The sequence below is a fragment of the Mustelus asterias genome, chromosome 10, assembly GCF_964213995.1.
Source record: "Mustelus asterias chromosome 10, sMusAst1.hap1.1, whole genome shotgun sequence".
Lineage (NCBI taxonomy): Eukaryota > Metazoa > Chordata > Chondrichthyes > Carcharhiniformes > Triakidae > Mustelus > Mustelus asterias.
Window position 1 is genome coordinate 103,993,683 of NC_135810.1, and position 12,426 is coordinate 104,006,108.

General features: G+C 45.7%; 1 protein-coding gene across 1 annotated transcript in view; it reads left to right on the plus strand.

Moving 5' to 3' along the window:
* Positions 1–12,426, plus strand: part of arhgef17 (Rho guanine nucleotide exchange factor (GEF) 17) — a 464,629-nt gene that overhangs the window by 395,262 nt on the left and 56,941 nt on the right. Inside the window, exons 6-8 of the mRNA XM_078221461.1 lie at positions 9,198–9,392; positions 10,056–10,106; positions 10,938–11,047. Coding sequence (XP_078077587.1) covers positions 9,198–9,392; positions 10,056–10,106; positions 10,938–11,047 — 356 coding nt within the window. The remainder of the gene's footprint in view (positions 1–9,197; positions 9,393–10,055; positions 10,107–10,937; positions 11,048–12,426) is intronic.

Genomic DNA, 12,426 nt, shown 5'->3' on the forward strand with positions numbered 1-12,426 from the left:
AATCAGATACAATTTGTATATTTTTCCACTGCATTCTGTAGCATACAATGGACAGGCTTTTACAAACCCCTTCGGACGAGTATGAGACCGGGGAGACTTGTAAAATCCAGCAGGTGGTCTTCCCACCACCTGCTCGCCCTCCCCTGACTTTTCTGAAATTTTATAGTCGGGGGGTGAGGTATCAGGTGGCCTGCTTGCCCTTGGGTCTATTGAAGCCCTGAAGTGGCCAATTAATCGCCATTTAATGGCCTTATCTTATTCCCGCCTGTATTTTAACTACACCATGCCAGGTCAGGCAAAGTGGGGGGGGGCATGGTGGGAGGCTCCTCCTTTGCAGGTACCCTGGGCCCATCCGAGGAACCCCACTCTCTCAAGATAATTTGCCCCCTTAAGCCCTTTCCCAGCCTTCTTGAATGTGGCCCACCCATCTCTTTCACTCCCCAAACCCAGGCTCACCTGGCCTCCTCAGCCCTTTAAAAGCTAGCCCAGTAATTCATCAAATAAACAAAGCCAAGCCCTGCATTCATGGGAGTTGCTCTCCCTCTTGGATCCGAGGATACAATTTAGAATGGCAGCACGTTCTGAGGCTACTTTGCTAACAAAAGCAGGTCATCAGTAGGGATTCAGGGTGGCACGGTGGCACAGTGGTTAGCATTGCTGCCTCACAGCACCAGGGACCGGGTTCTGTTCTGGCCTTGGGTGACTGTCTGTGTGGAGTCCGCACGTTCTCCCCGTGTCTGCGTGGGTTTCCTCCGGGTGTTCCAGTTTCCTCCCACAGTCTAAAACTGTGTGGGTTAGGTGGATTGGCCATGCTAAATTGCCCCTTAGTGTCCAAAGATGCGTGGGTTAAGGGGATTAATGGGGTAAATGCATGGGGTTACAGGCATAGGTCAGGGTGTGGGCCTGGTTAAGATGCTCTGTTGGAGAGCCTGTGCTAACTCGAAAGGCCGAATAGCCTCCCCCTGCCCTGTAGGAATTCTATGACTACCAAATGCAAAATCTGCCTTGACCCTGTGAACTTGGGCAGCATAGCAAAGCATTCTGTTGTCATTATAAATACATTCCTTTAAGAAATGTTCCTTCATATTTAAGAATCATAGAGTCATAGAGGTTTACAGCTTGGAAACAGGCCCTTCGGCCCAACTTGTCCATGCCGCCCTTTCTTTTTTAAAACTCCTAAGCTAATCCCCAACTGCCCGCATTTGGTCCATATCCCTCTATACCCATCGTATCCATGTAACTATCTAAATGCTTCTTAAAAGACAATATTGTATCCGCCTCTACTACTACCTCTAACAGCTTGTTCCAGATACTCGCCACCCTCTGTGTGAAAAAAATGCCCCTCTGGACACTTTTGTATCTCTCCCCTCTCACCTTAAACCTATGCCCTCTAGTTTTAGACCCTCCTACCTTTGGGAAAAGATATTGACTATCTAGTTGATCTGTGCCTCTCATCATTTTAAAGACCTCTATAAGATCATCCCTCAGCCTCCTACACTCCAGAGAACAACCGTCCCAATCTATCCAGCCTCTCCTTATAACTCAATCCATCAAGTCCTGGTAGTATCCTAGTAAATCTTTTCTGCACTCTTTCTAGTTTAATAATATCCTTTCTATAATAGGGTGACCAGAATTGCATACAGTATTCCAAATGTGGCCTTACCAATGTCTTGTACAACTTCAACAAGACATTCCAACTCCTGTATTCAATGTTCTAACTGATGAAACCAAGCATGCCGAATGCCTTCTTCACCACTCTGTCCACCTGTGACTCCACTTTCAAGGAGCTATGAACATGTATCCCTAGATCACTTTGTTCTGTAACTCTTTCCAATGCCCTACCATAAACTGAGTAAGTCCTGCCCTGGTTCAATCTACCAAAATGCATCACTTCGCATTTGTCTAAATTAAACTCCATCTGCCATTCATCAGCCCAATTGATCAAGATCCCATTGCAATTGGAGATAACTTTCTTCACTGTCCACTATGCCACCAATCTTAGTGTCATCTGCAAACTTACTAACCATGCGTCCTATATTCTCATCCAAATCATTAAGAGCTGTAACCTGGTGGTGTTTGAGTAAAACAGCTAAAAATGGGTTTAGCACAAAAAATAATTCTTCCTCACAGTGTCAATCCACAACTCTGAGTAACCTGATCTTAAACTGCTGAAATGTACCTTCATAAAGAATGTGTGAAGCAATTTTCTCCTCATCTGGAGTTACGTTAGTCACAATTCTGACAATAAAAATTGACTTGAAAGCTTTGAAAGCTTAGCCTTAATTGTTGCTGCGCTCAAAATCATCATCATCGTAGCTTTTAAAGTCTTCCTAAAGAGGTAATTAGCAGAAACACCCAATAGTGATTAATTCACCCTGGGAGCGTGACTATTGACGTTTTTCAAACTTGCGCTAAAGATTGTGGAAACCTGAATCGCAGATTCCACTTCACATTCCACAATATTTTATTCCACTATCACTGGTATTTACCTTTTTTAAATTCCTTCTTGGGATGTGGGCATTGTTGGTGTTTATTGCTTGGGTTAGTTGCCTAGTTGCCCAGTTCAAGGGCCCTAGTTGCCCTTGAACTGAGTGGGGGTTTGCTCAACCATTCCAGAGTGCAGTTGAGAGTCACATGTAGGCCAGACCGGGTAAGGATGGCAGATTTCCTTCCCTAAAGGACATTAATGAACCTGATGGGTTCTTACGACCATGGTTTCACGCTCATCAGTAGACTTCTAATTCCAGATTTTTGTTGAATTCAGATTGCACCATCTGCCGTGGTGGGATTCGAACCCTGTACCACAGAGCATTAACCACAGTCTTTGGATTACGAGTCCAGCAACAATACCACAATGCAACGGCCTCACTAAATTGGGACTAAGAACAACATAAATCAAGTGGCTTTCTAACTAATAAAAAAATGACCAATTTTTTCTTGTCCCTTATATGCTAAACCTCTCCAGAAAGGTGGGAGAACTTGTGTTTATATACCACTTTTCCCAACCTCAAGATGTCCCAAAATGCTTTGCAGTCTGTTAAGTGCTTTTGTAGAATCATAGAATCCATACAGTGCAGAAGAAGGCCATCCAGCCCATTGAATCTGCACCGACTCTCCGACACAGCATCCCAACCAGGCCCTATCCTAGTAACCCCATATATTTACCCCACTAATCCACCTAACCTGCTCATCTTTGGACTGTGGGAGAAACCGGAGCACCCGGAGGAAACCCACACAGACATGAGGAGAACATGCAAACTCCACACAGCCATGATTGAATAGCGGAGCAGACTCAATGGGTCGAATGGCATAATTCTGCTCCTATATCTTATGGTCTTAGTTATCCAAGGCCGGAATTAAACCCGGGTCTCTGGAGCTGTGGGGCAGCAGTGCTAACCACTGTGCCACCATGCTGCCAGCCAATTTGTGCACAGACAGATCCCATAAACATCAACGTGATAATCACCGGATGGTCTGTTTCTTGGTGATGTTGGCTGAGATGTAGACATTGGCCAGGACATCGGGGAACATGGAACAAGTCAGTTTCGAATAAAGATAGTCATAAAAGAAGATAGCAGATTATTTAAGAACTGTGATAAAACCCACGATAATACATTTATCAAAGACTAACTGTCCATTATTGTTTTACAAAACACATTCCATCCTCCTCGTAAAACCATCTTCGCCCCTGTGAGTGTTCTTCATTGTATAACAAACAACTTATTTTATCGCAGGATACGAGAAGCAACCTCAGGCAAATTTAGAAATTTAAATAATCTTAGTGTTTATTCTCCTTTGCAATTATATATATATAAAAACTTTATGAAGGTAAGGCTGTGTAAACAGTGGCCGAGGACTATCGAAGACTGCACGATCATAATGCTGGATTCTGACCTTGATGGCTGTCCAAGTCAGGACCCATGTAGGCAGCCAAGTTAAATACCAGTGAAATATGGGCTACCGACACTCTTCTCTCTACTGAAGCCAGCAAGAGAGACAGCAATCCTACTTGGCCACAAATAGCCAATACCGAGCATCTACAAGTGTGATAAATCACGTTTCCTTCTTTCCCTTAGCTCACTGACAAATATTTCACCACAATTTCAGAATAGTTTCTCTTTATTTGTATGTCCCCCGCCAAAGCACACACCCAGTGTTTTGGCCGGGTTCACCTGAAGGGGACAATTCCCTTGGGAGTCCAGTTCCACAGAACTGGAAGCCCCACTGCTGTGTTACCGAAATAGCGAGTACGAGCTTTGCTTTGTCATGCGGCCAGGGTCTAGACGGGCGGTTTGAGGGTTGTCTACTCTCCCAAGTCCAGTCTGCAGTTTCTCGAAACCATTACTCTTCATTTACAGCAAGCATTTACACACTTGGACCTCGACACGAGGTTGGAGCTGCTCTTACGCCTTCGTCACGTGATCTGACATCATTACGACATCAGCGTCATGTATGTCTTCTGATCTTAACCCTTTACAAACTTGAAGAATTTGCCTTTCCAGGCTGCTCAGATGTGACACAAATCACGGATGAGTCTAATATTACATGTTCCCATATTCTGACCTTCAACAGCAATCCAAAAACCCAAGCCAACTTCTTTCCTCTACTTCCCAGCCTATAATTCCAAGACCGACTATTATTACTCTTTACAGGCCAAAGTCAGAGATCACTTGTGAACCTTCACAAGAACACAACACAAGATATAGAAGCAGGAGGAGGCCACTAGGCTCTTCAAGACTGCCCCGCCTTCAATATGATCATGGCTGGCCCATCCCGGCCTCACCTCCTTTTCTGTGCCATTTCCCCATAGCCCTCTATTCCTCAATCTAGCAAACATTTATCCACCTCCACTTTAAATACTTCCAATGACCCAGCCTCCACCACCCTTTGGGGCAGAGAATTCCCCCCTCTGCGAGAAGATATTTCTACATACCTCAGTGTTAAACGACCAGCTCTTTATCTTGTAGCTATGTCCCCTTGTTCGAGACTCACCCCCTAGTTAAACATCTCACCATCTACCCTATCAAGCCTCCGCAAGATCTTATATGTTTGAATAATGTCACCCCTTACTCTCCTAAACACCAAGAAATACAGACCCAGACTATTTAGTCTCTCTTGGTAGGACAACCCTCTCATCGCAAGAGTTAGATTGGTGAATCTACATTGAAAACTCTGACAGTGGGAAGTTCCGAAGAACAAAGGGACCTTGGCGTGTTTGTCCATAGATCTCTGAAGGCGGAAAGGCAGGTGAATAGGGTGGTGAAAAAGGCATGTGGCACACTCGCCTTTATCAATCGGGGTTTAGATTACAAAAGCAGAGAGGTCATGATGGAGTTGTATAGAACTTTGTTGAGGCCACAGCTGGAGTACTGTGTGCAGTTCTGGTCGCCACATTATAGGAAGGATGTGAATGCACTGGAAGGGGTGCAGAGGAGATTCACCAGGATGTTGCCTGGGATGGAACATTTAAGTTATAAAGAGAGGTTGGATAGGCTTGGGTTGTTTTCTCTGAAGCAGAGAAGATTGAGGGGTGACCTGATCAAGGTGTTCAAGATTATGAGGGGCATGGACAGAGTGGATAGGGAGCAGTTGTTCCCCTTAGTTGAAGGGTCAGTAATGAGGGGACACAAGTTAAAAGTGAAGGGTGGGAGGTTCAGGGGGGATTTGAGGAAAAACTGTTTTTACCAGAGGGTGGTGACGGTCTGGAATGCGCTGCCTGGGAGGGTGGTGGAGGCGGGATGCCTCACATCCTTTAGAAAGTGCCTGGATGAGTACTTGGCACGCCATAACATTCAAGGCTATGGGCCAAGTGCTGGCAAATGGGATTAGGTGGGTAGGTCAGGACCTTTCATGCATCAGTGTAGACTCGATGGGCAGAAGTCCCTCTTCTGCACTGAATTGTTCTGTGATTCTGTGAATCTTCTCTGGATTGGCTCCAGTGTTACGATATCCTTTTTTAGGGAGTAACTCCAAGAGCCGGCTGTAAAGGAACGGTGCTTTATTGTACAAAATAAAGTAAAGCAAAAGCCACCAACCTGTAGTGAACACAAACAGGTTCCAACCGGGACAATGGAATAATGGACCCACTCGTGGGCCTGCTTTATACAGGGCTTGGTATACGAGCTCCATCTGGCGAATTAATTACCAGTCCCCAGGGAGTTCCTATTCAATGAGTCCTACAGGGAGGTCAATCAGTGATTCCCCATGCAAGTCCTGGGGGTTATCACAGGGGCCAACATTGCACGCAGAATTCCAAGTGAGGCCTCTCCAACACGCTGTACAATTGCACAAACTCAGTGCATCGATATCACAATAGGTGACACATTTATCGACCAGGCATAGGACAGCATCAGTCCGTAACTGGGTATCATTTTGAAGGAATTCAGTTGTAATGAAATTGTTGGCCTGACAAGTTCAGACGTGAGATCAGAGCACAGTTTTTACTGTATCTCAATTAGCGTGCAAGAATTTGGCACAAAGAAAATACTTGCAACAACACAATTTCAATGACAATAAACCTGTGAGTCAGAAATTTCAATCAGGAGAACTGTGGGAGTCTCAAAAGCAAAGTGGAGAGAAAGCCTATGGGTACAGCAGGGGGAAACAGCGGAGAGCGTAATGCGAGCACACCGCGAGGTCTGTGAGCACAGCAGAAATAACATGAGCAGCAGAGAGAGAGAGAGAGAAAGAGTGCTCGAAGAACTGCGGGAGGCCTGAGAGCACAAAACAGAGGAAGAAAAAGAGCAAGAAGAGAAAGAGAATAGTGGAGGCCTGTGAGGACAGCAGAGATAAAAGGAATCACAGAGAGAGAGAAAACAGTGGGCAGCCTCAGAACACACTGGCGATAAAAGGTGTAGCGGAGAGAGAGAGAATGCACTGCAAAAACAGTGGGTGGCCCGTGGGCACTGTAGTGTAAAAGGAACGGCAGAACAAGTAGTATGAGAACCGTTGGACGCCAATGAGCACAGCCAATATGAAGTAAGGGTACAAGTCAGAGCACAAGAACAGAGAGATCGGTGGACTTTATGTACATAAATCATTGGACATAGCAGGGCAGGTTGAGAAGGTGGTTTAGAATCATAGAATCCCTACAGTGCAAAAGGAGGCCATTTGACCGATCAAGTCTGCACTGACCATAGTCCTATTCCTGTAACCTCACATATTTACCCTGCTAATCCTCTGACACGAGGATCAATTTTAACATGGCCAATCAGCTTAACCCGCACATCTTTGGAGTGTGGAAGGAAACCGGAGCACCCGGAGGAAACCCACGCAGACACGGGGAGAACGTGCAAACTCCACACAGACAGTGACCCAAGGCCAGAATCGAACCCGGGTCCCTGACGCTGTGAGGCAGCAGTGCTAACCACTGTGCCACCGTGCCACCCTCAAAGGCATGCATGAATCCTCAGGTTTATAACGGAGAAATAGAGCACAAAAGCAAGGAGGTTAACGGAACATAGGAATTAGGAGCAGAAGTAGGCAAATTCAGCCCTTCGAGTCTTCTCCGCCTTCAATCAGATCATGGCTGATCTCTTCCTGGTCTCAAATCCACCTCCCCACCTGTTCCCCATTCCCCCTTATCCCCTTTTTTATTAGAAATATATCTATCTCTTTCTTGAAACCATTCAATGATTCAGACTCCACCGCGCTGTGGGGCAGCGAATTACACAAATTCACCACCCTCTGCAAGAAGAAGATCCTCCTCATCTCAGTATTGAATCTACCACCTCATAACCTATACCTGTGACCTGTATTGACAGACCTTTATGAAACACTGGTTTAACCTCAACTGTAGTAGGTCTGAAATTCCGGGCATCACATTTTCAGAAGGATGTGAAGGCTTTCGAGAGGGCGGGTGAGAAACTTCAGTCACATGGATAGATTGGAGAAGTTGTGAAATAGAAAGTTAAGAGGAAAAAAAGTGGGTTGCCTCCAGGTGCTCTGGTTTCCTCCCATAGTCCAAAGATGTGCAGGTTAGGTGCATTGGCCACGGTTAAAAAAATGCCCTTTAGTGTCCCAAAATGTGTAGGTTAGATGGATTAGCCATGGGAAATGTGTGGGGTTATGGGGATAAGGCAGGGGGAAAGGACCTGGGTAAGGGGCTCTGTTGGGGAGTCGGTGCAGACTCAATGGGCTGAATGGCCTCCTTCTGCACTGTAGGAAGGTTGTGAGGAGATTTGATAGCCGTGTTCAAGGGTTTAGGCAGAGTTGATAGAAGCTCTTTCCATTCACGTAAGGATGGAAAATCAGAGGCCACTGATTGAAGGTGGGTGACTAAAGAACCAAAGGCAACATTTCTTACAAAGCAGGTGGCTGGTCTCTGGAATGCACGACCTGAGAGTGTGGTGGAGGCAGATTCAACTGCAGCTCTTAAAAGAGAATCGGATAAGCACCCAAAGAGAAAGGAGTTGCAGAACTATGCAATGTCGCACATTTGAAGTAGGTGAATAAACCGGGGAGTTCAACTCCATTGTGTATACCTCAATCCCAAATCACGTCCAGTAGGAAAGTGTTCTGAAATCTGAAATTCCCTCATTCAGGTTGCTGCCAGTCTTAGTTAGAATTACTGTCAGCAATGTTGGTGACCAAATCTTTAATCTGTTTGTAATGTATTCCACACTTTGAATAGTGGATGCAAGATGGTACAGTGGTTAGTTAGCACTGCTGCCTCACAGTGCCAGGGTCCCAGGTTCAATTCTGGCCTCGGGTCACTGTCTGTGTGGAGTTTGCAGTTTCTTGTGGGTTTCCTCTGCATGCTCTGGTTTCCTTCCATAGTCCAAAGATGTGCTGGTGAGATGCATTGGCCATGCTAAATTCTCCCTCAGTGTACCTGAATAGGCACCGGAGTGTGGCAACTAGGGGATTTTCACAGTAACTTCATTGCAGTGTTAATGTCAGCCTACTTGTGACAAATAAACTTAAATTTCTGTATGCATTGATTATTTATTCCCTCACTCACCTTCATCATTATATTGCTTTACGGATCATTGACTATTGCGGTAGGACCAGCAATACTCTCTTTGCTGTTGTAAAACCCCTTCTCCCCTCACAGCAACCATCGTCAGCAGTATTCAGGTGTTTGCCAGAAAAGATATTGCTGAAGCTATTGGGCTCAGGTCCATCCAGCTACGTGAGGAAGACGCTGGCTTCTTCAGCTCTTAACCAGTGAACTAATGTTGTTTTGTGCCTGGCAGGATCTGCTGAAGCACACACCTGATGATCACCCGGATCACCCGTGCCTGCTCGCAGCACAGCGTTACATTAAGTTGCTCGCTGAAAGGATAAACAAGGGAAAGAAGAATGCAGAGGAGGCGGAGAAAGAAGCTCGCATCCTGCAAGAGATAGAATCCCACATAGAAGGCATGATGGACGTGCGGATCCATGAAGAGGTATGACTATTATAAATGGCCACAAACTGTGAGCCACATTAATGTTTTGCAAGGCTTTGGGTTACGAACGTTTTACAATATTTTCCGATTTACGTAAAGTATATGTGGTAGGGTTTCCTTCTTTCAGTCCTGGGTATAGAATTATAGAATCATAGAATCTACAGTGCAGAAGGAGGCCATTTGGCCCATCGAGTCTGCACTGACCACAATCCCACCCCAGGCTCTATTCCCATAACCCCTGGCGGGCGGGACTGGAAAATTCCGCCCTTAATCTCAGGCTTGTCTGCAGAACCTCTTCCAGCCACAGCAGCACTGTGCCTGGAGGGTGTCGGCCAGACTGATGAGGGGAGAAATTAAGAACAGTATGTCACCCAAAGATTGGTAAAATTGTGGAACTTTCTCCCTCAAAAAGCAATAGATGCTGGCTACGTTAATAGCTTGAAATTGGAGATTGCTAGGTATTAGCTAAGGGATGTCGAAGCAAGTCGGACAAGTGGAGTTAAGATACAGAAGAGCCTTATCTTCACTGAGAACTGACTGGCTGACTCCTAGTTCCATTTCTACTTTGCCCTGACCTCTTGAGAAAGACAATGAACTGAGAACCTTGTCTTATAATTGTTATATCACTTTATCACAGTGGCATTTTCTGACCTTGTTCTGCAGCTCCTGGTTCCTCACAGAAAATTCTTAAGGCAGGAGATGGTGACTGAAGTGGTAAGAACTTTGCAATTCTTGCTTTTAAAAGCCTTAACACAAGGAACAGCTGAAGGAAACGGCGTGCAGCGAGATTGATCTTGTCGTGAGAGAGTAAACCCATTCGGCAGGCCCACCTTGGTGTGGGAGGAGGCATGTGCCTAGAGTAATGAAGAAGGGAAATGATGGTCAAACTGGTGTACATCTTTATGGGTATCTCCTTGATTCCTTCCCACTGAATCACCAATCAGCCAGATTCACCCACCTGTACAACAACAACACACTGGGCATCTTTCGCTGATGTCCGCGTCTTCAGCAACTAGGTCAAAGATTCTTTAAGGATGAGAGCACTATCTCTTTGAGATCTCAATGTTGCAGTTGAGGAGAATGCACCAGGGGACGGGGGGAAAGAACATGGGGAGGGCGCGGGTGGGGGTTGGAAAGCAAGCAAAGAACCTGGCAACACCAAATGCACAGATATAGCCTGATACTCCATTATCAGCATTTACCACATATCTGTTTCTTTAAAAATGGACACCTGAAAATAAGTATTTGATGGACATTGGTGTCGAATAAAGGGAAACAGTGGAGTAAGTCAGTGGAGTGCTTGTAAATACACTGTATTAACAAGTAGACTGCATTGGGATACCTTTAAACTTGTATAATGTTTGAAATGATGCTTGGAATTTGTACATCTGATGTGCTGAGTGTAATTTTACAAGATGTAAATTTTAAATTTAAAAAAGTTAACAGATTGCTTTATTCAATTTCATCACAACTTTCGTCATCTAAAGCGTGACGCCAAAATCTGCTTACTCGTCATGCTGAGAGGTTTCCTTTTTTTGTGCACAGAAAACCGTAAGCAGCAAGAAGGAACGCTCGCTCTTTCTGTTTACAGATCTTTTGATTTGCACTACTTTGAAACGTAAGACAGGTTCTCTGCGGCGGAGTTCTATGAGCTTGTGAGTATGCAGCCTCTCTTGAGTAGGAATGCTTATCTGTAAGCTAAGTGACTTGCTTTGATTTATTATTGTCGCATGCATTGGGATACAGTGAAAAGTATTGTTTCTTGCATTATACAGACAAAGCATACTGTTCATAGAATCATAGAATCTATAGTGCAGAAGGAGGCCATTTGGCCCATCGAGCCTGCACCGACAACAATCCCACCCAGGCACTGTCCTATCCCCGTATCCCCACGTATTTACTCTCCTGATCCCCCTGACGTTAAAGGGCAATTTATCATGCCCAATCAACCAAACCCTCACATCTTTGGAATGTGGGAGGAAACCGGGGCACCCGGAGGAAACTAACGCAGTCATGGGGAGAAAGTGCAAACTCCACACAGACAGTGAGCCGAGGCCAGAATTTAACCTGGGTCCCTGGCGCTGTGAGGCAGCAATGCTAACCACTGTGCCACTGTGCCACCCGTTCATAGAGAAGGAAAGGAGAAGGTGCAGAATGTAGTGTTACAGTCATAGCTAGGGTGTAGAGAAAGATCAACTTAATACAAGGTAAGTCCATTCAAAAGTCTGACAGCAGCAGGGAAGAAGCTTAGAATCTTAGAAACCCTACAGCACAGAAAGAGGCCAATCGGCCCATCGAGTCTGCACCGACCACAATCCCACCCAGGCCCTACCCCCATATCCCTACATATTTACCCACTAATCCCTCTAACCTACGCATCCCAGGACACTAAGGGCAATTTTAGCATGGCCAATCAACCTAACCTGCACATCTTTGGACTGTGGGAGGAAACCGGAGCACCCGGAGGAAACCCACGCAGACACGAGGAGAATGTGCAAACTCCACACAGACAGTGACCCAAGCCGGGAATCGAACCCAGGTCCCTGGAGCTGTGAAGCAGCAGTGCTAACCACTGTGCTACCGTGCCGCCCGTCAAGCTGTTCTTGAGTCAGTTGGTGCGTGACCTCAGACGTTTGTATCTTTTCCCTGACGGAAGAAGGTGGAAGAGAGAATGTTCGGGGTGTGTAGGGTGCTTGATTATGTTGGCTGCTTTGCCAAGGCAGCAGGAAGTGTTTTAACTTTTGCTACTTTACCGAAGACAATCGAGGCATAAAACTAATGCCACAAATATAGAACATAGAACATAGAAAGAACATAGGGGCAGGATTCTCCAGCCACACGTGCCTCATGTCCACAAATTCCCACTCAAGCTCAACGGACCGTTAAATTATCTGCAGAATTTTCCGTCTTGCCTGCTACAGTTCCCGCGATGGGCGAGGTGGGAGAATCTCGGCCAGAATCTATTATAGCACCGATTTCCATTAGATTACATTGCATCGGGTACTTGGCACAGAAACATTTGACCAAATCAGTC